This window comes from Bos javanicus, chromosome 14, assembly GCF_032452875.1.
Source record: "Bos javanicus breed banteng chromosome 14, ARS-OSU_banteng_1.0, whole genome shotgun sequence".
Taxonomy (NCBI): domain Eukaryota; kingdom Metazoa; phylum Chordata; class Mammalia; order Artiodactyla; family Bovidae; genus Bos; species Bos javanicus.
This window is the reverse complement of record NC_083881.1, coordinates 77,280,915-77,304,964: the sequence shown is the minus strand read 5'-3', so window position 1 is coordinate 77,304,964 and position 24,050 is coordinate 77,280,915. Positions and strand designations below refer to the sequence as shown.

Below are 24,050 nucleotides of genomic sequence, written 5' to 3'. Positions count from 1 at the left end.
CAAATTTGATGTACAGATTCTACATGTAGGCTAACTAGTTATAATGATGGAACAACTCCATTGGCCTTGCTAACAGGTGGAGGAATAACCAGAAGTGTCAGTTCTTATATGAGATACATGGTTTTCATAATAGAGCACACAAACGGTAGCAATGTTGGGCCATTTATTTCATCATAATACAAAATCCAGTTGTCATCGTAGCTGCATATTTGTCTTCAAGAGTAAGCAAATGAATTTTTAACATTTCATCTCAAGCTGCTCTTAAGTCATTATATTTGAGTAATAGACCTGATATTGCATCAGAATAATGTTGCAAATGAAAGCATAAGATTCTCGAATGTAAATAGAGTAGAAACCTAATGCCATTTAAAAGTATAGTACATAATAGACAAGAAGAAAGGGATAAAATGCTTTTTGGTCCAATTAAACGGAATAAAATGGGAAGGGATAAAAGTCATTAAGAAATCAAGTATGCCTTAATTGCAAGATAAGGAAGTCAATGCAATAGATTTGAATTTAAGCACAAGTTTAGTGAACTTCCAGATTACTATTTGAGTTCAACAGAAAGAAGAAAAAGATTTTGCATTTGCAAGCAGGCTGTCTTGCTAGTATTGAAATAAACGTGTTTTTAAAGCTTGTTTTGTAGGATTATGTCAGAAGCAGAGCTGTGCTTCTTGCGAGAAGATGAGCTTCCTCCTGGGCCCATCAGAATGAAGCTTTCACTGTCCTGCCCTTCAGAGGCTGGGGTGGTCGGTGGTTCTGCTTGATGCAGAGTTCTCCATCGCCTTCAGCATTTGCTAGCAGACAGCGGAACTGCGCCAGCTTGGGGGAAGGATAACATGTTTAGAGAAGCAAAAGCTATTGATGTCACACAGAACACTTTTTTTTTTCCTAATATGATTGATGCAATGTTATTTAGAAAATCAGGTTGAAGACTGCAATGGTTTCACTGATGGAAAGGGAGGAAGCCAACAGTACTTCCACATGTCTTTGCACCAAGCATTTGGCTTAAATTATCGATGACTGACTGGATTAGCATTCCAGCTTTCTCACACTTGGGTAAGAGACTTCCCTGCTTGGCGCCTCAGTTTCCATACGGTACTATTTCATTGTGTTTTGGTGAAGGCTAAATGGCTCAACACAGATAAGGTTCTTAGAATGGCGTTTGGCATGTAGCTTATGCTAAAGAAGTGTTAGCTCTTATACTAACAGGTCACACTGCAGGTTTGCTGTGAGACTTGACTGACAGAATGTACGTAAGGCACCTGATGAAAAGAGCTGCTCAATCAATGGCAGTTTTTATCAAAATTATAAACAGTGATTAATGAGATATTTTACTGAATATTGAAGAGCTTAAGCTTTAAAAAAGAATGGAAAACCAACGTCAACGATCAAGGTATGCCATTGGAGAGTCACAGTTCCCTGAAGAGGTTGGATTTTTCCTTATTAAGGTGAAAAGAAGAGCAGGAATTCTGAATCTCTACATAAAGAAAAAAAAGTGCTTATAAATACACTCTACTTTTTGACTATTAAATGGACCTGATGTCACTAATAAATCTTTTTCAGTTGAAAGGCAAAGGGAACTCTCTAAAATTGAATGGCAGTAATAATTTCTCTCAGTATGAATTGAACTGATATTCCTGCTTTGCACTTCCAATTCCCGCACATGCCCCTCTGACACTCTACCTGTTCCGAGCTCGCACTGATGGTCTCTTTAAAGATGATCCAGGTGACACTCTCGTGAAGAGGAGGGTGAGTCAGTGAACCAGAGTAGGCCCAGTAATCCAGGGATGGAGGCAGGAGGACAGAGGGGTCGAAATTTGTGAATGGAGCTTTCTTGTTCTGAAAGAAAAAGATAGGCAATGTATCATTATGCCCTGATGTAAAATATTTACATCATTGCATATATGACATACATATTATTTGGTAGATAGGTCTTAGCAAAGAATTTAATCAGTTTTTCTACTATATAGTATTGCATGACTGGTATGTTTGTGGTGGCTCAGCTGCCCATTAATGCAGGAGACACAGGTTTGATCCCTGGGTGGGGAAGATCCCCTGGAGAGGGACATGGCACCCACTCCAGTATTTTTGCTGAAGAATCCCATGGATGGAGGAGCCTGGTGAGCTACAGTCCATGGGGTCACAAAGAATCGGATACCACTTAGTGACTAAACAACAACATGTTTGTAGATATAAACAGTAAAAGTAACAGAGGACTGAAAATACGCTACACTAGAATTGTGACTGATCTTCTTCTTCCTTCATTTGGCTAAGTGTAAGCAAAGGTTAAACATTTGTTTATCATCTATATTCTTTATTCTTATTTCTCTACTGATTGGTCATATTGGTATATACAAATAAATTGATATTCATATGTTAATATTTTATGTAGTCAACTTGATTAGAACTTGTGTATGAATTATGTTGATTTTCTAGTTTTCCAGGTGGATGTCAATGATCATATCTCTACACTTGATGATAGCTTTGTCTCTGTTTTTCTAATATTTATCCTAATATGTACTCATTTCTTTCCTTATTTAACTACATTGAATGGACAATTATTGGATTATTCATTTGTGGTGGTCACAATTGACACCCTGGTCTTATTCTTGATTGAAATGAAAATGCTTCAAATATTTCACTGCTAAGTTAGATGCTTGTTTCAAATGTCTATTTGATATTCTTTCTTAAGTTCAGTTTAAATTTTAGAGGAATATTTTTCTTTCTCTCTTTTACTCTTCAGGAATGGATATTGAATTTTAATCAAACATTTTTCAAGCATCTAACAAGTGAAATTTGCTAATGTAATGGATTATATTGGGACATAGTTTAATACTGAATCATCTTTGCATGCTTTTGGTAAATTCTACTAGTTTGAAAGCATGGCTCTTTTAACATACTGTTGAATATGACTTGCTGTAATCTATTTTAATATTTCTTTTAGCTACACTCCTAAGTAAGATTGGCCTATGATATCCTTTTTGTGGTGTTCTTACCCAGTTTGTGTATTAGGTTTCATTAAATTAAATTAATTTCATTAAATTAAATTAATTCATTGAATTAGGTTTTTTTGGTCCCCTAATCTAGGCAGTTTAGTTCAAAGTGGCATGATTGTTTATTAAAAGTTGTGTGACGTTTCCCCGTAAAGTGGTCTGGGCCTAGGGTTTCTTTTACTAGGTACATTTTTTTTAAACTATTCTTTTTGACTTCTTTTTATATTATTGGTCTATTTAGACTTTCAACATATTTTGAGTCAGTTTCTCTACGTTTTCCTAGACATTCATCTTTGTGATCTAAATTTTCAAATTTGCTCATGTAGTGTGGTACTGCTGACCCTTGAGCAATGTAGGGTTTGGGGTGCTGACCTCTTGAGCAGTTAGAAATCCGCACATAAGTTTAATGTCGTCCCTCATAATCGTGGCTGTGCATCAGCAGGTTCATTTCAGGGACCATTGTGTGGTGCTGGAGCAAGCATTTATCAAAAAAATAATCCACAGGTCACTGGACCTGTGCCGTTCAAACCCATGTTGCTCTAGGGTCCACTGTACAAACTTTTCTCTTTTAAAACCTTCTAATGCATCTTGAGTTAACACCCATTTCCTTATTTGTAATAATTTGTTGTATTTCTGTTTTCCCCCCATCATTAAATGTGCCAAAAGTGCCCTTTTTTGGTTGTTTTTCCCCCAAAGAATTAGTTTTTCACTTTATTAATAAAATTTTACCTGTATTTATTCATTTTCTTTCTATTTTATTAATGTTTTACTTCATGTTAATTAATCATTTCCTTCTACTTTCTTTTCATTTATCATCTTTTACAGTCTTGAATTGAGTGCTTATTTACCTGTAAACTTTCTTACTTTAAAAAGTGTAATTTTTTTGTACTCAATGTGAACTAGATTTATTTTATATAAAGGTATGATAGTTCTACAAACTGTGAATGACAATGGCAAATCTCTGACAATGATTTAACTCTATATTGTCAAAATGGTGAAGCTAAGGTTAAATATATCAGAACAACCCATCTTTTTCTCAGCTGACAGTGGGCATCATAGTTATAATGTATGAAAAAGCTATGAAAACTATTCTTCTACAGGCTTCATCTTGCTGAAATAGATAAGCAGTAACTATGAAAAATGAAACCAAATAAATCACTGCTCAGAGACCTCAGAAACCAGGAATGTGTAAGCAGCACCTTGATTTTCGGATTGATGGTTTTGCTCAGGTCTTCCTACTCCTCACATCAAATATGCAATTAAATGATTTCTGAAGTTCTGTAGATTCTTGTTCTCTGATTTAAACTAACTTAATGAGTCTATTTACCTTATTTTTAACTGCTTTTAGGGCATCAAGTACTTTCTGAAGGTTTGGGTTGGCCTGACCCACCTGGAGATTAAAAAAATAAAGTGTGAGATAAAAATGGTTACCAAGTAAAATCCTATTTAGTTACTTTAAAAAAAATTAAAACCAGTAACTGAAGAAAAGATATGCAACTCAAAATACAGGAATTTAGCACAACTAAAATACAAAAGCAAACCTCTTTGGTCTGTTCTATTAATTCTAATCAGTAAAATGAATAGTATGTTACAAGTGTTCAATAAAGATTCACTAGAATTACTATAATTCCAAAAGTTAGTCACCCAAATATCCTGAATTTAATAGTAATTTCCCTATAGGACTTTTCAGGGACTCCCCTACAGAAGATTTGAATCTTCCATATTAAATATCAGTTCAACTTTCTTTATGAGACAAAAGTCCTCTTCGTATTTTTTTCTGATGAATATTAAATTGATAAACTCCTGACCCTGTAACGTAGAAAGTTTAGAAGAAAAGTGGAAGATGAGCTGAAAAATAAAAAAATTAGTGCCACCATCAACAGCTTCCCATTTCATCTCTGCCTGAAATGTATTTCTCTCTTCAAGAGGGGAAAGTCCAGCGGAACAAACATATACTGGAGACCTGCTTGTTCACCTGTGCAGTCACTAGTAGACGGGCACACTTCAAAGAAGAGAGATGCAAATGTCCCTCTGCTCTATTTCACCCTAGTTTGCAGTCTCATTGGTAAGGAATAAATTTAGCAGAGCTCCGAGAGGCTCTACAACTCACCTTCACCAAAACGCCAATCAACGCCAAACCATCAGCCTGCGAGGCGGCATCAGCGAAGCTGGTGTACTTGGCAGAATTCCAGTGAACTAAATGAAGCTAAAAAACACAGCGTGATGGAGCAGTTGTTCACACCACGGTGAAGGGAAAAAGCAGGTTAGACCTTAACGTGTTGATATACAGATACATCTTGGCTTGGGTAAACAAAACTTGTGTGACCCTTTATCCAGGGCATGGGAAGGGCTATGTTTGGACTTTTAAGAAGGGTTTTCTTAAGAAAATAGAGTTGAACAGAGTGGGCACGTTGCAAATCCTGGAACCAGTAAGTAGAACTTCTTTTTTCCACAATATCATAACTATTCAATATTACTTCTTAAAAATAAACAAAAAAACCAAACACCTCTCTGTTTGGTGTGAGAAGATCAAGTATTTCTGGCTAACTAGTTTGGAGACAAAAACTGAAATAATTTTCTAACTTGAGGTACCTGGTAACTTTGTGAGAAGGGGCTCCTGAGATGTCTGGAGTGGTGGCCAAGGGCAGGTTCTCCTGATCGTATCCAGACACCTTTCAAACCAGCATCCCCTGCCTACCTCCTCTGTGAAACTCTAGACCTGTATATCTAAGTGCGTGTGCACGTCTCCTGATGCTTTCTTGATATCTCCACGTGGATGCCTGATATGCATCTCAAACTTAACACAGCTAAACTAGCACTCTTGACTTTCTCTTTTCCAGATCCATTTCAATTTCCCGCTTTAAGAAAAGGCATCACCTTCCATCTAACTGCTCAATTGAAAACTGCAGTTATTCATTCTTACTCTTCTCCACTGATTGGCATCCATGCTTCCACGCAGCGCATGGATGTGACCCTTGCACTTAGTCCACAGCTTTAAGGCTTTGCATAACTGCTGACTTTCTTCTGGGAAGTCAAGTCAAAATGGGAGAATTTTGACTTGAATTATGGCTGAACTCAAATGCTACTCCTGAAAAAGTCTTTTTCTGTCCACCTAATGTCAAGTGATCACTGGGTCGCTTGGATGACTCTAAACCAAAGCAGTCCTCTCCCCGCCACCCACACGTCTCCTCTCTGTCTCGGCTCTGTCTTTCTCCCCACCACTCCCCTCTCCTGGTCTCCCTCCCACCCTCCCTACCCTCTCATATGTCGAACTTAGTGACTAGTGCCTGTCGCCTCCAGCCTGGATTAACTTCACTTTTCTCAAATTAGATAGGAGATTCATTGATTCAGATTTCTTCAGTTCAGTTCAGTCCAGTCGCTCAGTCGTGTCCGACTATTTGCGACCCCATGAACCCCAGGGCCAGGCCTCCCTGTCCATCACCCACTGCCGGATTTCTTAGATACAGCCAAATATCCTCCCCCAGACGTAATACTATTGCTAATTTAGACTTTCAGCCCATTTGATTTCAGTCCACTTTCAATTTTATGAAAAATAAATAGGAAAAAACGAAACATGTAATAGATTTCTGCACCATTGAAAGTTCCTAGCCTGGCTTTCTAGTGTAACATAAAGTAAGTTTTAGTTGTATACTATTCCCAAGTCTTGTATCAAAATGAATACTACACATACTCTGTACCTAACAATCCCTCTTACAAAAATGCCCTACACAATTGCCTTCACCAGTGTGTAAGATATTTGTACAAATGTATTTATTACCCATTTTTTTGGTAAAGAACAAAAAACAACAGCAGAATGAAACGCGAAAGGCATTGCAATTGTTCCTATGTAGGAGTTAGTTAATAAATTCTAACATATGCATACATGGAAATACCGTACAGACTTTAGGAATTCCTACTGACTTGGAAAAATGATCATGATCATTGGTAAATGAAAAAAAAAAAAAGATTGTTGCAAAACTATGTGTATTACAGATTCATTCTACAAGAGTAAAGCAAAAAAGCCAACCAGTCTGTGCTGGTACAAACTTATTGAATAGTCATGCATACAAAGAACAAAAGTTTTTTGTTTTCAGTCTCTATACCCTCTGTTGAGAGTTTGATGCACATTTTCTTGATTTTACTGTGGATAATCAGGCAGAATGTCTTGAACTGAATCACAGACTTCCATGTGGAGGCAAGTCAAGAGGCCAGAGGGTAGTGGCCTGCTGCCAGGGAGCCCCAAAGCCTCGTCTAGAGTATGCTACTCGTTGTGATGACTCCTGAGGTTAAACTGGCCCTCTTAGTCGAATCTAATGGAGTGCCTCGGCCTGGCTACACCTCTGCTGCGGGTGTGTGCACACTCGAACCTTTAAATGAGAAGAGAATGATGGTGTGTTCCCCCTGGGCTCAGAGCTTTAAAAGGACAGCAGCAACTCCCCTTGAGGTTAGCCTGATGTCAGGCAGCAGTTTCTGAGACACTCTGAAATGAAAGCGGATTCTGAGGCCCAGGAGTTTGACTGCAAATTCACCTGCCTCCCTCACGTGAAAAAGTTTCCCCTATTGCCAAATGCAGTGTGTCACTGTTTAAGTTTAAATGAGCCTAGGAATTCTTTACAGGCCCCCAAATGTTCATTCCTTTGGAGCCATTGAAATTGTGTCTTAAGTGATAAGGGGGGCTTCCCTGGTGGTTCAGACAGGTAATGAATCTGCCTGCAATGCAAGAGACCCTGGTTTGATCCCTGGGTGGGGAAGATCCCTTAGAGAAGGGATAGGCTACCCACTCCAGTAGTCTTGCCTGGAGAATCCCATGGACAGAGGAGCCTGGCGGGCTACAGTCCATGGGGTCACAAAGCTTTGGACATGGCTGAGCGACTAACACACATCCACATGGTATAAGGGTGGTACTTCTGGGAGGACTCTGTGTAGCTCTCCCTCACTTACTAAGCTACATTACCTCTGCAGAAAATTTGGCTCCATCCACTAAGTGCTCAGAGCCACAGTCATCTGTGATGCCCCAGTGAAAATGGAACTGCCGCAGCCTGTAGCTTTCAGATAGAGGACCCCCTTTCAGCACTAGAAGAAAAAGGAAACTGCTATTAGTGTTACAGTCATGAGCTCCAGCTTGTCTTTGCATTTAATACAAATTAACATTAAATTGGGGCGAGTAGAAATGAAAATAAACAGTAGTCTAAAGTTTCTGTCTTGTTGGTTTTTCCCCGTGTCCACAATGATGGGCTTCAGATGTGCAGAGCACCTTCAGATGGTGCTCTGAGTGAGTTACATGGTTCTCAGCACATGGGCTATAATTTTATCTTTTCCTGTTTTCAGGAAAACATATTAGAAGATGAGTGAATTCTAGGATTAGAGCTCTTTCCTTGATTCTGCTTTAGTTTATAAGTTCATTCATTCTTTCAACAGACAGTAATGGACAGTATGCATTAAGATATCTAGCAATTTATTTTTAGTAACAAATCACTCTGCATGTATCTTGTAACTGATCAAGATACAAGAGGGTATTCTGACAGCTTTACTGAGAATCCCTAGCCAGGGACCAAAAGAAAGTTCCAGCAGGAGGGTAGAGTCACTTTTAAAATTCTAACACGGAAGGATCATTTTGCTTTAGAGAGTCTGTCCAACCATATGAGTAATAAAACACACGTAGTAGCAGACCTAATCCAATATTAACAAAGGACGTAGCCCCAAGATGTCTAAAACTTAGGCTCAGAACCTTGAAGGAAAGTGCTATGACTAACTTTGCCTTTTGACAGTAGAGCTGATTTATGAAATTGTCATTTAATAAATTATTCAGTAAACAGTTTTGAGAATTTTCCTGTGAGTGAGGAAGTATGCTAGATTCTGGGAGATGAAGATAATTCAGTTACTATGATCTAATAGGGAGAGGGGAAGCTAGACAAAAATACTTATGCACAGAATGATTCCATGCAAGATACACCCAAGACCAGTTTTTTTTTTTTTTTTTGGTACTGGTACCCAAGCACTTCACGAGCTGGTGATGGACAGGGAGGCCTGGCATGCTATGATTCATGGGGTTGCAAAGAGTCAGACACGACTGAGCGACTGAACTCAACTGAACTGAAGCAATTCATTGTTATGGAGCCATTTTCCTGGCCACAAAAAATAAATATACTCATCGGGATCTGTATTTCTTCCCTAATGCACTCCTCCAACCTCATCTCAATTAGAAAATATTTGCCTTTTCAGTTTTTATATTCATGATGATTCCAGAATTTTGCGAAAAAGTACTGTTTATTCAGAGGGTGTAAAGTTAGCATAAAGATATTGGAAACCAGAAGAGATGGAATAGAGTCACTGAGAAGAAGGGCTGAAAAAAGACCGAGCTGGGAGTCCCCAGAATCACCTTTAACACTTGGAAATATTTTAAAACTTCAAGATACCTCAGTAGATGGCATCAATGCTACCCGTGTGCACCCACTGCATATGGGTGTTCGTGTTTCTGAAAGCCCTACTGTTTACATTTCCCCAGTAAAGTCAAAGACACAAATTAGAAGGACCTTTTGGCTCACCTGATCTATTATCACTGTCCTCAAAGTTTACATGAAAGGAATGTCCCACGTTGACGATTTCTTTGGCTGTGGCTGGATTGTAGGAGACACTGAGGGGTTTCAGAGAGGGATCACGCTTGGTTTCACTGGTTTTGATGTCGATAGGAGATTGGTTATTTCCATTTGCGATGGGGTACAGCTTGCCCCAGTGTTCAGGACCTACCAGGACGAACATGATTACAATCAAAACTGATCTAATGCTTGAGTCCAAGTTTTAGGAATATAGTTTTACTAGATTAGGATTTATTCAGGTATCTCAAATGGTATTCCGGTTAGCTTAATGGAAATCCCAGGTGTGAGAATGCCCCTTTTCTATGCTACACTGGCAAATAGTATCTTTGTCAACAGAAGTCTCATAGTCTATGGGATCAGACTGTACCTATTTTGCTGTTAGCAATAAACCTCTCTATACATAGGGAGGGAGAGAGGCTGAGAGGCAGAGAGGAGAAAAGAGGCAGAATACATTTTGTAGACATCATGGGCCCTAAGGACAACTGTTGAGAACGTATGCAAAGCTGGTGTAAGTCAAAGGCACTTCAAACCATTAATCTATGACTTTACCGTTATTTTAAGTGCTCAATATCTCTTTTCCTGGAAAAGGGAAGAAGCCGTTATTTGATCTACATGAGCAGAAGAATGCTTACCGTTTTCACCATCATATCCCCAGTCAGGACTTGCCATGATCTTCTACTTAGTTTTCTTTTCCTGAAAACAAAGACAATACCTGGAATAACTGACTGTAACTGAGTGTGCGATAGACAACTGAAACCGCAGTTCGCAGGGTTTTTATAGAAAGTCTCTGCCTTTGTGCATGTGTGTTAGTCACTCAGCCCACTATTTCATCATCTTTATCTATCAGGAAGTATATGCATGTTAAAAAAAAGGTATTGTTTAAAAAAGCTCACAAAGGTAAGGTCAGTTCCAATTGCTTTATTCTCTTATATTGTTAAAGAGAAATATCAAAATCTTAGCTTCTGCAAAACCAAGCCCTGTCATTCTCATGGTAGTAGAAGATATGGCTGAGTTATCACACATGATGCTTTGAATTTCCAGTTAAAAAGGACTGTGCATTTGAGATTCCCAGCTTTTACCCTTGCTGGACACTTAAGCAATACTAGCAACAGGAATTGAGTCAGGAGAATAATTTGCATATTTACAGGCAGATCAGAACCAATATCATGATGTTAATTTAAAATCAGATAAGAAAACCACTCATCATTTGTAATACATTGGGTTTGCCGTTTGTAGTATATTGTAAAATCTTAGGGAAAAACGCAAACTTTTAGGCCAACTCAATATATTATTGATGACAGTACATTTTGAAGACATACAAGATGAGAGTCAAGTTCCTCGTTTTTGAGCAGTATTAGAATTCACAAATGGAGATTTGTTTTATGTGTGAGCACGGTTGTGTCCAACTCTGCAACCTCCTGGACTATAGTCCATTCCCTGCCCTTCTGTTGCCTCACAGGCTGCCAGCTGTGAGCTGTGTGCACTCAGTCATGCATTCAACAAATCATTGTGTGTGCTCAGTCATGTGTGACTCTTTGCAACCCTATGGACTGTAGCCCGCCAGGCGCCTCTGTATGGAATTCTTCCAGGCAAGAATACTGGAGTGGGTTGCCATTTCCAACTCCAGGGGATCTTCCTGGCCCAGGGGTTGAACCTGTGTCTCTTGCGTCTTCTACATTGGCAAGGTGGATTCTTTACCACGCTGCTGCTGCTAAGTGACTTCAGCTGTGTCCGACTCTGTGCGATCCCATAGACCCACCAGGCTCCTCTGTCCCTGGGATTTTCCAGGCAAGAACACCGGAGTGGGGTTGCCAGTTCCTTCTCCAATGCATGCATGCATGCTAAGTCACTTCAGTCATGTATGACTCTGTGCAACCCCATGGACAGCAGCCCACCAGGCTCTTCTGTCCATGGGATTCCCCAGGCAAGAACACTGGATTGGGTTGCCATTTCCTTCCCCCTAGAGCCACCATAAATGGAGAACATTTTATTAAGACTGAAATTACATACAGCGCAATATTTTTTTACACATCAAATATTGAAATAGAAGCCTTTCTTTAGTATAGGTCTATATAATCTATAGGAAAAAAAAAAAAAAAAACCCCAAACAAACATGCCTGCTAATGCAGGAGATTAAGAGTCATGAGGGTTCAATCCCTGGGTTGGGAAGATCCCCTGGAGGAGGAAACGGCTATCCACTCCAGTCTTTTTTGCCTGGAAAAATTTCACGGACAGAGGAACCTCATGTACTACAGTCCATGGGGTCCCAAAGAGTGAGCTACGACTATACGATTATAGGACATTTTCATATTATTTAACCATCACACCACACATAAAAATCCTATACACTGAGTTATCATTTTGCAGCTGAGAGAAGTTGAGGGGTTCACCACAACCAGGGAGAAGCCAAGGCTCCAGCCTCCCGTCTAGTTGCTTTCTTTGCCTCCATCTCCGCTGAAGGCCCCGCTGGCCAAGCCAGGAGGTGGCTGATCCCCAGTTTCCCATCTCTGCCCATGATCCTCTTAAGTCCAGCTGAAGCCTGCACTGAGGTGAGACTTGCCAGCTGTTGGGTGATGAGAAGATTCACAGGACTTGTCAAGGAGGCAAAGAAGAGTTATGAATGTGTGTCAGATCTTGGCTAGGTCTGCATTTCCAGGGCTCTAAATGCGCTCAGAGGAAACGCAACCTGAAAAAAGAAGCCTTCATAGTAATGCTTTCCATGCCTGGGAGTCGTACCTGCTTCCATATTCGCGTACTGTGAGCTCCCTGGGCTTTCTGAAGGAAGTGGGTCTGTCACAGCTCTTAGCCAGGCTTATCAGAGCCAGGTTTTCTGCCCCTTTTGGGTGCTGACAGCCCACCGGTTCAGACGTAGAATGGGAAGACACCTGAGTTTCCATTCCTCACTTTAGTAAGTGGAAAGAATTATTATGAAAAGGGAACTCTTAAAAGATACCATTTATTGAGGGTCCAGGATATCTCAAATGCTATGCTAAAAGCTTATGTGCAGCAAATCATTAATTCTCACAATAACCCAATCAGGCATTAACATTTGTATTTCACACAGGAAGAAACTGAAGACAACTCCGCAGGGTTATAAATGCTTATAAGTGGATGTGTACATTGGGTCAGGCTAGGGTTTAAACCTAGATCTGTTTGTTTCCAATGCTTGTCTTCTTTCTTGACTTTCCACTGTCAACAAATACCCACTAATTTCCCCTTGATTCTTTTTGCAGAAGGACTGACTTGGTGGATCCAGATTAGTCTGTCTCAAGATGACCAACAGTCAGTGTTGACCCTTGGGTTACTTTATTTTAGATTTAGAGCCTCAGGTTGCCCAGAAGCTCCTAGAGGGATAGAAATAGGCTACGCTTTGTCAGTTATTGCTCTCATTTCTTCCTTCAGTTGCTAAGTTGTGTCTAGTTAAGAGGCCTGCTGACTGATACTTTGTTAAACTGACTGATACTTTGTTAAAAGTAACTTTAAGTTGAACTACTATATTAATCAACCTATTTGAGAAGAGATAACTCCCTTTTTATTTCATGATTACATGACAACTCATCACATGCATGTTTAACATTCATATAGGAATGGTAATTTATTTAAAGTTGAGGCACAAGATTGGCTTGAATCCTAACCATTATGACCCTTTATTCGAGTATGTAGCTTGGGTGTGCTTGTTTACGACCAGGAGCAGAAAGCTACACAGAGAAAGATGTACAATTTAAAGAGCATCTGTGGTTTACAGCCTGACACGCCTCTCATTTACTTTCATCAGTTTTTCTGCTTACAAACGTCACCTTTCAGCTTAATATCGGCACTAAATCCAAATGTCTCCTTTGTGTTCCTTCCACTTTCACCTGTAACATCCTCACAGGACATTTTTCTAAGCCTATAATCTTTGGACTGCTTTTGCATACCGAAGAGTTTAGTCTACACTGAACTCTGCTCTTCTGATTTAAACAGTTTATTCCTTAAAAACCATCAAGGATGCAAGCATATATTATAGAAGGTTTCCCAAGCCCTGTTAGAATATTCCAAAGAAATCCATAGGTACTTGGAACTGGTGCAGGAGCAAGTAACCTGATGGGAAAACATATATATTTTAAAAGTACTGTAAAACTGCATAAATCAATTTTCATAGAGTATTGGTTAATTGATAACATTTAGAAGTATCAAGCTATATGTCAAGAAAATAGGAATAAAATATAGTAGTATTTGAAATAAAAAATTTTAAATGTTGAAAGAATGATGTGCAATGTTTAATTTTAACAGTTACATTGGCTTAATTTTCAAATTTGATGAAAATGTATGAATGGGCTGGGGGAGAGGGAAGAAAGATTGCTTTCTTAACCTTCTAAAATGGAATTTTAGAAGTCAAATATTTACTGAAAAAAACTTACAGCTAAAATGTTGATATTATCTTTACTCTTAAACCATATGCCCTAATTTTATCTCTTGACCATCCTTTGCAATAAATAAAATTCTTGCAGCAAACACACAAACAAAAAGAACTATAAAGAGGCTAAAAGATTTACTGTGGTTCCTAAGATGGCTGGATGGCATCACTGACTCAGTGGACATGAATTTGGGTGGACTCCGGGAGTTGGTGACGGACAGGGAGGCCTGGTGTGCTGAGGTTCATGGGGTCGCAAAGAGTCGGACACGACTGAGTGACTGAACTGAACTGAACCGAACTAAGTGGTGCTAGTGGTAAAGAATCCGCCTGCCAATTCAGGGCGCATAAAGACATGGGTGTGATCTCTGGGTTGGGAAGATTCCCTGGAGGAGGAAATGGCTCCCCACTCCAGGATTCTTGCCTGGAAAATTCCATGGACCTAAGAGCCTAGCGGGCTACAGTCCATGGGGTGCAAAGAGTCAGACATGACTGAGCATCTGACACAAAAGATTTACTGTGATTAAAGTGAGCTATTTCACTATGCACACACTTAGGAGTATTGCAATAGGCTAGAAAAGACTATGGTTCACTGAATAACATTAAAAACGATGATCTAATTCAGTTCTCACAGTAGACTTGGGGTTAGGTTAATCTCACTCCACTTTTAAAGAGGAATGACTGAGGCTCAGAACATTCCAGTGGACAAGGCAGGATTTGAATCTAAAACCCAAAAGCCCATCCTCTGCTCTATTTTATCACGTGACTGTCTTTAACAAGCTGTCCATAGAATGTTTGCTTTAAACTTACTTAATAGCTGATGACATTTATTTATTGAGTAGCATCAATTAACTTTACCGAAGATAATTTTAGCACCCTAAAATGTTTTCAACAGAGTAGAGACATTTTCTCAGTGTTTCACAAAATTTGAAAACCATATTTCAGTTCAGTTCAGTTCAGTCGCTCAGTCGTGTCCGACTCTTTGTGACCCCATGAATCGCAGCACACCAGGCCTCCCTGTCCAGCACCAACTCCCAGAGTTCACTCAAACTCACATCCATCGAGTCAGTGATGCCATCCAGCCATCTCATCCTCTGTCGTCCCCTTCTCCAGCCCCCAATCCCTCCCAGGATCAGAGTCTTTTCCAATGAGTCAACTCTTCGCAAGAGGTGGCCAAAGTACTGGAGTTTCAGCTTTAGCGTCATTCCTTCCAAAGAAATCCCAGGGCTGATCTCCTTCAGAATGTACTGGTTGGATCTCCTTGCAGTCCAAGGGACTCTCAAGAGTCTTCTCCAACACCACAGTTCAAAAGCATCAGTCCTTCGATGCTCAGCTTTCTTCACAGTCCAACTTTCACATCCATACATGACCACTGGAAAAACCATAGCCTTGACTAGACAGACCTTTGTTGGCAAAATAATGTCTCTGCTTTTCATATGCTATCTATGTTGGTCATAACTTTTCTTCCAAGGAGTAAGAGCCAATTCTAAATTATGTTTTAAAGTCTTAGTGTTTCTTAACTGAGTTTTTTTCTCCTAGTCTCTTAAACGAACAATTTCCTCTGATTCGTACTATCATATTTTAAAACTGAGAACATGAAGTATTATGAAGGCAAGTAAATTATGATGAGTTCCAAGTTTAAATTTATAATTAAAAATAGTTCTTTGGTAGAGAAGGAACTAAGAATGCGAAAGAATGATGTCTCATTATGGTAGAAATCTGTAAATGCCACTGAAGAGAAATTCCAAAAGACAGTAGCAGTTCTATAATCTTAGTATTCCATAGGATACATGGATTTCCTGGGACCCATATTTTCCCTAAAATTAAGAAATATACATAGTGACAATCAAGTGTCATGTTTATTAAATTGGCATAACTCTCACATCGCTTCTTAATGTCCCTGCTTCTCCAGAATTGATATTGTTTAGGGTGACAAGAGAAAGCCTAATTCTAGCGGAGAAGTGGGACATGGAAAATGGTAATATTAGCTCGGACATTTCTGCAGTAAGACAATTGGAAATTCTGCTGAATCAATTTAAATGGCTGGATTATTTCTTCCAAACTGGTCTTTCTCTCCCCTTGTAACCAGCTGTTTTACCAGCTTCATCCTTTCCAAGGAAGTCTGTGTCCACCCCCACCACGGGGTTCCCATTTTAGGGCTTTGCACTTGCTCTCCCCTCTGTCTGGATTTCTCTGTGTCCAGGTCTTTCCACAGGCTCAGATATCACCTTCTCAGAGACAGGTTTCCTGACCTCCAAACTGAACATATTGCCCAGCTCTCAGTCACTCTATTACTTCCTTCCATCTTAGGTCTTTCATTACCTTTGTTGCATCTTGAAATTATTCATTCTTTTCCATTCTGAAATTTATTTGTTTACTTGCTTGATACCTACAACCATCTCTATAGTGACACCTTGATAACAATGGGCTATTTTATTGTTTTTTTATCTCACTATGTTAACTTTAATTATAACATGCATGGTAAATTGTGGTGTTCAATAAACACTTTAGAGAGAACTATTAAGTGATCACTTTGAACTTTAATTATTGTATTTTTATAAAGACTTGGAAGAATAGAACCCTCATCGGGAACTACGCCCACCCAAACGCACTGGTCTGAACTCAGGTGTGAATGAGCTTTGCTGGAGGTAAACTCATGTTCATATTCGGAACTCAGAAAACAGAGCTTTCCCTTTTCAGTTCTATTAATGGAGGAACGAAGTGACCCGTGTGTGTCTGTCAGTCACTGCTGGGAGAGTGAGAATGTTGGTCTTTCTAAGTGTCAAATTTTTTGATATGTTGTGAGTGTCAAAACTTAACTCTTGAAATGTGGTTTGAAGTTTTGACATACAAATTTCATAAATCCCTAACTCTTAAAGAAAAACTTTTAACTTGACATTTTCTGCATTGGAACATTTTATTTTTATTTCTGAAGGCAGTTTTAAAATTCACTAATGAATATTTTTCTAATAACTAAGTCAACCAAAGTGACTATTTTAATCCACAGCATAGAGGCTCTGGTTTCTTACAATTTCTTGCTTTTGAAAACATTACATTTTAAATATGTCCAGTTGATTGTCATACATGTTAAAAATCACTGATTGGAAAGATATATACTGAATACACTGAAAATATACTTTAAAGCTAATTGTTGAGCCTCTTCTACTAGATGAATGGGTAACTTGAGCAGGTTAAGTGTGTTATCCTTGTATTTATTTTCAAAACAGACAAAATAATATTTATGTCTTATCTCCTATAATGTTTAGGGAATTAATGAACTCCTCTACAGCAGATGACATAGTTAAACAATATTTTTCATCTAAAAAGAAAATAGTATGTATAATGCTTTACAAACCTTAAAATACGGCACAAATGTAAATGATTAACTTCAGCCTCAAAAGTGTTTGATTTTTAACTCTCAGGTAAATACATAAGATAAATACATGAAATTAAGTAAAATAATTCAAGTGATTGCATGTGGCCTGAAATTCAAACAGTTGTGTAACAGAAATCAGCTTGCCACAGATTAAACTAAATCCCACATGTAAACACGAAAGGAGATAAGTTCTCAAACTTAAATATTAAGGGGGTGGAAGTCAGTCACATCAACTGCCTTGTAACATTTTCATGCAAACTTTGTTGGGGTCCATCTACCAAAAAGTTATTTGAAGAGTTAACAACATTTTTTCCTGACTTCCCAAATAATTCTGTTATCTCTCAAACCATTTTTATCAAAGGCTAGATTTCTAAAACAAGTTTGCAACTGAATACGTCCTCTCTTGATCCTGTGGTTTGTAACATACAGGCTGTACATCACTGGCTTTGGAGTCACGGACACGTGAGTGAAAATGCACATGCATGTCTCATCGAGTCCCTTACTTTTGGGAGATGACCCGAGCCAGTTTGGACTGCTAACAAACTTCAAGCTCTTTCAGGGGCGTTGCATTAGTGGTATTGCATTAGTGGTATTGTATTAGTGGTATTGTAGGAGAAGGCAATGGCACCCCACTCCAGTACTCTTGCCTGGAAAATCCCACGGATGGAGGAGGCTGGTGGGCTGCAGTCCATGGGGTCCCCAAGAGTCAGACCCGACTGAGCGACTTCACTTTCACTTTTCACTTTCGTGCATTGGAGAAGGAAATGGCAACCCACTCCAGTCTTCTTGCCTGGAGAATTCCAGTGATGGGGGAGCCTGGTGGGCTGCCGTCTATGGGGTCCCATGGAGTCGGACACGACTGAAGTGACTTAGTAGCAGCAGCAGCATTAGTGGTACTGCAGCCTTTTCAGATGCATCTGGGGGCTATATGAATCAGCCTTCACAATCTAACTAATGAAAGATATGCTTCAATGAAAACATCTCTGATCAAATACATTTAGACACTTTTGCAAACACTCTTTTAAGAGAAATGTCATCTTCCTGACACGCCTTCCACCTTTAGGAAGAATACAAATATGAGCAGCCACTGAAAGAAATATTTACTTTTTTACTAGCTTTTAATCTCTCTAAGATTTTAAAAATCCTTTGAGCCTTTTACTAGTTCCTGACTTCAGAAAAGAAAACCTTTTTCCATTCCTTTCTTTTTTTATGCCTTTTTATCTATTGGGTCAACATGCTAACAACAGAGTGATAGCTTGCTCTGCAGGGGATTTTGAATCGAGTATTCAAATCAGGTCCATGATTAAGTGAAGACAAGCCTAATAAGCAAATGCCTTTTAGTAGTGGAAATATCCAGGGCTGCATGTGGAGGCTGCCATTTAATTTACTGTTAACTGATCCTCGTCTTCCTGAGGCTACCAAAGGAGAGTGGCAAGACCACCACCTGAAATAGCGGTGTGCAGAGGGACTCGGAGTGCTCGGAGGACGCACATTGCCGGGATTCTGCTTATTGATCTTAAGAGGGTGAACGCAGCCACCTAATGGGGATGAAACCATTGCTATTAACACAAGGCTCCCGAGGGTTCTAAAGACTGTCATTTGCTTCACGGCTGTTTCAGTCGTTAGCATTAACCAAAACTTGTCTATCCCAATTACTCTGAATCATTGTATTATTTATTTTGAACTGGTTTAATGATAATACTCTCTTGAAGGTTTTTCTTTTTGTATCAGGATTAGAGATACAAGCACATACCCGATGCACACTAGAACACAGCTGTGATTTTTTCCACTGAGTGTACTGCTGATGATGGGAAACTGCATGGACTGTGGTTAACTTGGACAGGAGAGTTAAATGCCCGTGACACTCTTTCAGTGCCACGATTCCAACATGTCTTTGGAGAAACCAAGCTCCACATGACTTCAACTCCTGTTTCCAGTGTAGCTGGTAAACATATTTCTACATTCACACAAAAATCTACTTTATTTCTTCTAGTCCTAAGGGTGAAGGATCAGAGCACAGGATGGACCATAATATATCCTCCTCTCTTCTATCCCTAGGGCTAAAAGAAGAAAAAGAAAATTTACATTAGAACCCTCCAATAGGATTTCAGAAAAGATTCTTGTCCTTTGCGCTAAAGGCCAAATAGCAAGATTTTAATGAAAGTCCCTTCAGGTCTTGTCTCCCATATTCAGATTATTTGTTTAGTTGCTATAATTTAAATTTCTGTTTAGCTGCTGTTATTTAAATTTCTCAGTTGTGTCTGACTCATTGTGACCCCAGGGACTGTAACCCTTCAGGCTCTTCTGTCCATGGGATTCTCCAGGCAAGAATCCTGGAGTAGGGTACCTTTTCCTCCTCCAGGGGATCTTCCCAACCCAGGGATCAAACCCGTGTCTCTTACATATCCTCCATTGGCAGGCGGATTCTTTACCACTAGTGCCTCCTGGAAAGCCCTGAGGCAAATGAGAGCTACCTAAACATGGAACTTACATTAAGCTGATCTCTAAGAAGGACTTGGCCATAAGTGAAGGATTTAAGGACTCTTAAGCATCTCTGATAAAATGCTGCTCCTTTAGCAATGACTCCACAGCTAGAGTGCTCAGGGTCCTTGCCTGCAGTTTCTTACGGCTCCTTTTTGGGATCAGAAAATGTTGGAGAGGTTAGCCAAGCAGCAGTTCTCAACTTGAAAGGCCTTGGGTTTCCAAAGGTCACGGTTGAGAGTGAAAAGGTGATGACTGCATTCCCTTATACCTCGTTTACCTGGCCGGCAGTGGAGTTCCTTAATATGCAATACTTGGGGAGTGCGTTAACAGTCCTAAATCCTTTAAGACTGCCTGGGGCTGTGCCTTTGACCACTTGGGAAAGTTCCACATAACCTTTGTGCAACTGCCTGATGATTACAAAATGAGGGGATAACATGCTGGCTAGCGCCTTAGTCTTCCATCATCACCCGGGAGGCAGCCAGAACCAGTCTGGTGAGAAAGAACTCCAGGAAAAACCTCCCCAGCTTCATGTCAATAATGCTTTTAAAGTGGAGACCCACAGAGCCCAAAGGAGTCCTTAAGGGTCCCAGTGGCTGAGAACCAAGCTCCAGTTAGCATGAAGTTCATGTGCGTGGACCTCCTAGAACAAACAGGGCTGATTTTACCCAGTGATTGGATCTGAGAAGATGAATTCCTCCTGTTGCCGATTTCTGGGGGTGCTAGCTGGCTGGGTTTACGTGTGACATTCTTACGAAGCGGTCTGTTGTTCCTCTTGTTCCAGGCTCCAAGAGTGCTCAGACTTCCGTCTGTGGACTTGGACAGGATTCCACTGTGCAGTTGCTCGCAGCTGGTTCCAGCTGTTGCTGCATGTTTTGATCCTATTTTTTGGTGAAGATTGTGTTTCCAGTCCTTCCTCTCCCCGCTTACAATCCTACACAAACAGCACCGTGTGGTTTGCTGGGGAAGCTGATAGTATTAGTAAAGGCCAGTGGCTCCTTCCAAAGGCACACCGACTATTCACATAAAGTTACTTCTGGAAATAAAGCTGTTTATTTTGGTTGCCATGTGTTTAAAAGAATCACTTTAAAATGAGAGGTGGCAAATAAAACTTTGCTGAAGGATTCAAGTCCTTAGAACACAAAGTTGGAATGATGAGGAAGAAAGGAATGATCATCTAACAGCAGCTAGTCATCATGAAGCTTGAAGAAAAGATAGGGTGTCTTTTATTAGATCAAATATTAGCAGCAGCGTTCTGGCATGGAGAACATGCCTTCTGCATGAGATGAATATGACGTCCACTCAGAAAGCAGCTCAGCAGGGAGAGCAACGCCAACCGTAATAGACGTGACCTTTCAGTGCGTTGACCATCGGCATTGAGGAGGGTAATCCTAGATCACCCATGTTTCCATTTGGATGGAGCAAAGACTGACAGGACAGGTGTCCTGCCTCAAGCAACAGATTTATGGTTTGCTCTTGGTCTCCTTCCCGCTTGCCTCTTTCAAAGTGAGCTGGAAAGTCCAGTTCTTTCCATTCCCTCTGCAGAGAACCTAGAGGCGAGGCAGCATTATATTATTTTTGTCAGGCTCCTGTTGAGCCAGTGCAAAGATGGACGATAATCGGAGGCCCTGAGAGATTTTTAAGTCTATTAGATTTAGGAGGATTGAAATACAGCTACGGACAAGCCTTGAATTGCAGTGTCTACACAAAGCCAAATTGAGCCCAGTTAATCCCCTCATCACAATATGAACAAAGCGTAAGACAAAAGGTACCACGGCAGTTGGGCACCACGACTTCTGGTTGTTGCAATGAGCTGTGGGTTGAGTAGGTGACTCACTGTTGCACCCACACTGCTGTTGAGGTCACCAGCCTGCCTCCTTAGCCGTCAAGGCTGCCCCTAGATCATTTCAACCCAACTTTTGGGGAAGGACAATGCAAGTTTGCAGGGATTTCCATGACCTGTTGCTTCTTAGAGTATAAAACTGGGCGGGACAGCCCTGCTTGAGGGAGGGGAGGAAATCTCATCCACTCTGTGTTACAAGCAGCACAGTACAGAATCCTGAGCTTTCTCATTTTCCTTGAGGGAAATGTGCCTAAACTAGTCCAGTTCAGTTCAGTTCAGTCGCTCAGTCACGTCTGACTCTTTGCAGCCCCATGGACTGCAGCACGCCAGGCCTCCCTGTCCATCACCATCTCCAGATGTTTTGCTCCAACTCATGTCCATTGAGTCAGTGATGTCATTCACCCACCTCATCCTCTGTAGTTCCCTTCCTCTGCTTTCAGTCTTTCCCAGCATCAGGTTCTTTTCCAATGAGTCCTTTTTTCGCATCAGGTGGCCAAAGTATTGGAGCTTCGGCTTCAGCATCAGTCCTTCCAATGAACGCCCAGGACTGGTCTCCTTTAGGATGGACTGGTTGGATCGCCTTGCAGTGCAGGGCACTCTCAAGAGTCTTCTCCAGTCCAGCGGGAATGCTATAGCTCGATTCTGGCGTAAACACGTGTGAGCCTGCTTTTCTGGAAGTTGAACTCTGTTCTACGTGCCCAGCTTGAACGTCAAGCCGACACTTGACCCCAGCTTCAGTTCCATCGGGTGCCAGCCACAGTGGCTTTGCCCTCTGCACCTCAGCCCCCATCCCCACCAGCGCCCGGCCCTTGCCCTTGTCTGGGGCTGCCCGTCACAGACCGACCGCTGCCTGTCGAGACCTGCAGGCCAGATCTGACCACCCCGCCCACCAGCTTTGCCCAGCCTCCTGTTCAGGACCCTCTCATTTTGCCCTGGCTCAGATGACCACTTAGTCCCGGGGCTGAGAGCTCTGGCCAGAGAAGAATACTGTCCAGAACCGAAGTGGCAGAGAGGGCAGGCTGGCATGAGCCAGAAACAAAGGCCAGTGCGTGCTCTTCAGGGATGGAAGATGAGGGAAACACCTGTCCTAAATGGGAATGGGAGAAAGCAAGGAAAACACGGGCCATCAACTGTGTGCCGCGCGAATGACTGACACTGGCTGTGAACGGTACCTCCGCTGACTTGGCACCTGTGTCTCAAGTCTCTCACATATTGTGAAAAATCATTCGTGGGTAGCTTTACTTATGACTGTAAGTTTCTTGGTGGATAATAAGCTCATGTGGTTCTAAACTTAAAGGTATAAAAGGGTACAAAATTAAAGAAAAAAATCTCCCTCAATCATTGCAGAGAGAACCACAGTTATCAATTTTGCTCATAATTTTCTAGTTGATAAACACACATGAAAAAAACTGAAGATTTTCTCTTTCAAAGAATACAGTTAGAATACTCTGTATACATTTTTTGCCTTCAACTCCCCCCCCTTAGCATGTTATTAATTTTTAAAATTAATTTTTTTTCTCAGACAAATAACTGCAAACTTCTCTTGACATCAAGTACAGCTAATACCTTGAAACCACAGAATGAAGTGGCTTTATAGAAAGCAAGAAAATAAGGCATGTTAGAAAATTTTCTCAATTCCTCTTTGGGCATGAGAAGAAGATAAGAAAAAAATACTTCCACTTTGTAAAACCTTTGTGGACAATAGGATCACTCACCAATATAACAGATTCCCGGTTGCTCATCTGAAACTCCTGGGACCACGTGTGCTTCAGAGTTTAGAACTTTTAGACGTTAAGGAGCATTACAGGGCAGATATTATATGCATAATGACCTAATGGGGCACTAAGGAAGTGGAAGAGCACCCTGTAATTTAACATTTTACTATTTGTATACCAAAATGTAAGACTAGTCATAATAAGTGGCATAAGTAAGGAGTATAATTAGCTTCATATCAGTTCAGGTCAAGTTTTGTTCACAAATGAGTTCGGGCCAAGTCAAGTCAGATTTTTGCAGAAAAGTTTTTGGTTTGCAGAAAGTTTTGGATTTCAGGGTTGGGAGCAAGCCATGATGGATCTGTATTTCCCTCTCCTGCGTGAAGTGGGTCAGCATAATGGCAATGTGGGTGGTAGGAACACCATCAGCTCTAGACTCAGAAGTCTGATTATCTGCTCTTCCACTCAGCCCTGAGATGAGACTGTGGACATTTCATGACCTCTGACAGTCTGTTTCCCCACCTGGAAAATGAGGAAAAGAATTCCTACCTTGCAGGATTGAAGGGAGGGCTACTAATATTATGCTTCAAGTGTCTGCTATCTGGTAAGCAAAGTCGGATGATTGACCCCCCTATCAATGTTCGTGGCAGGTG

General features: G+C 40.6%; 1 protein-coding gene across 1 annotated transcript; it reads right to left on the bottom strand.

Moving 5' to 3' along the window:
• Nucleotides 1–141: 141 nt before the first annotated feature.
• Nucleotides 142–10,349, bottom strand: CA1 (carbonic anhydrase 1). The gene is made up of 7 exons (XM_061439457.1): nt 10,225–10,349; nt 9,542–9,739; nt 7,951–8,069; nt 5,107–5,202; nt 4,324–4,386; nt 1,687–1,842; nt 142–822 (listed from the first exon to the last, which is right to left on the bottom strand). Exons 1-7 carry the CDS (start codon nt 10,259–10,261, stop codon nt 706–708), a joined length of 786 nt encoding a protein of 261 aa, XP_061295441.1. The 5' UTR covers nt 10,262–10,349; the 3' UTR covers nt 142–705.
• Between the last annotated feature and the right edge of the window lie 13,701 nt (nt 10,350–24,050).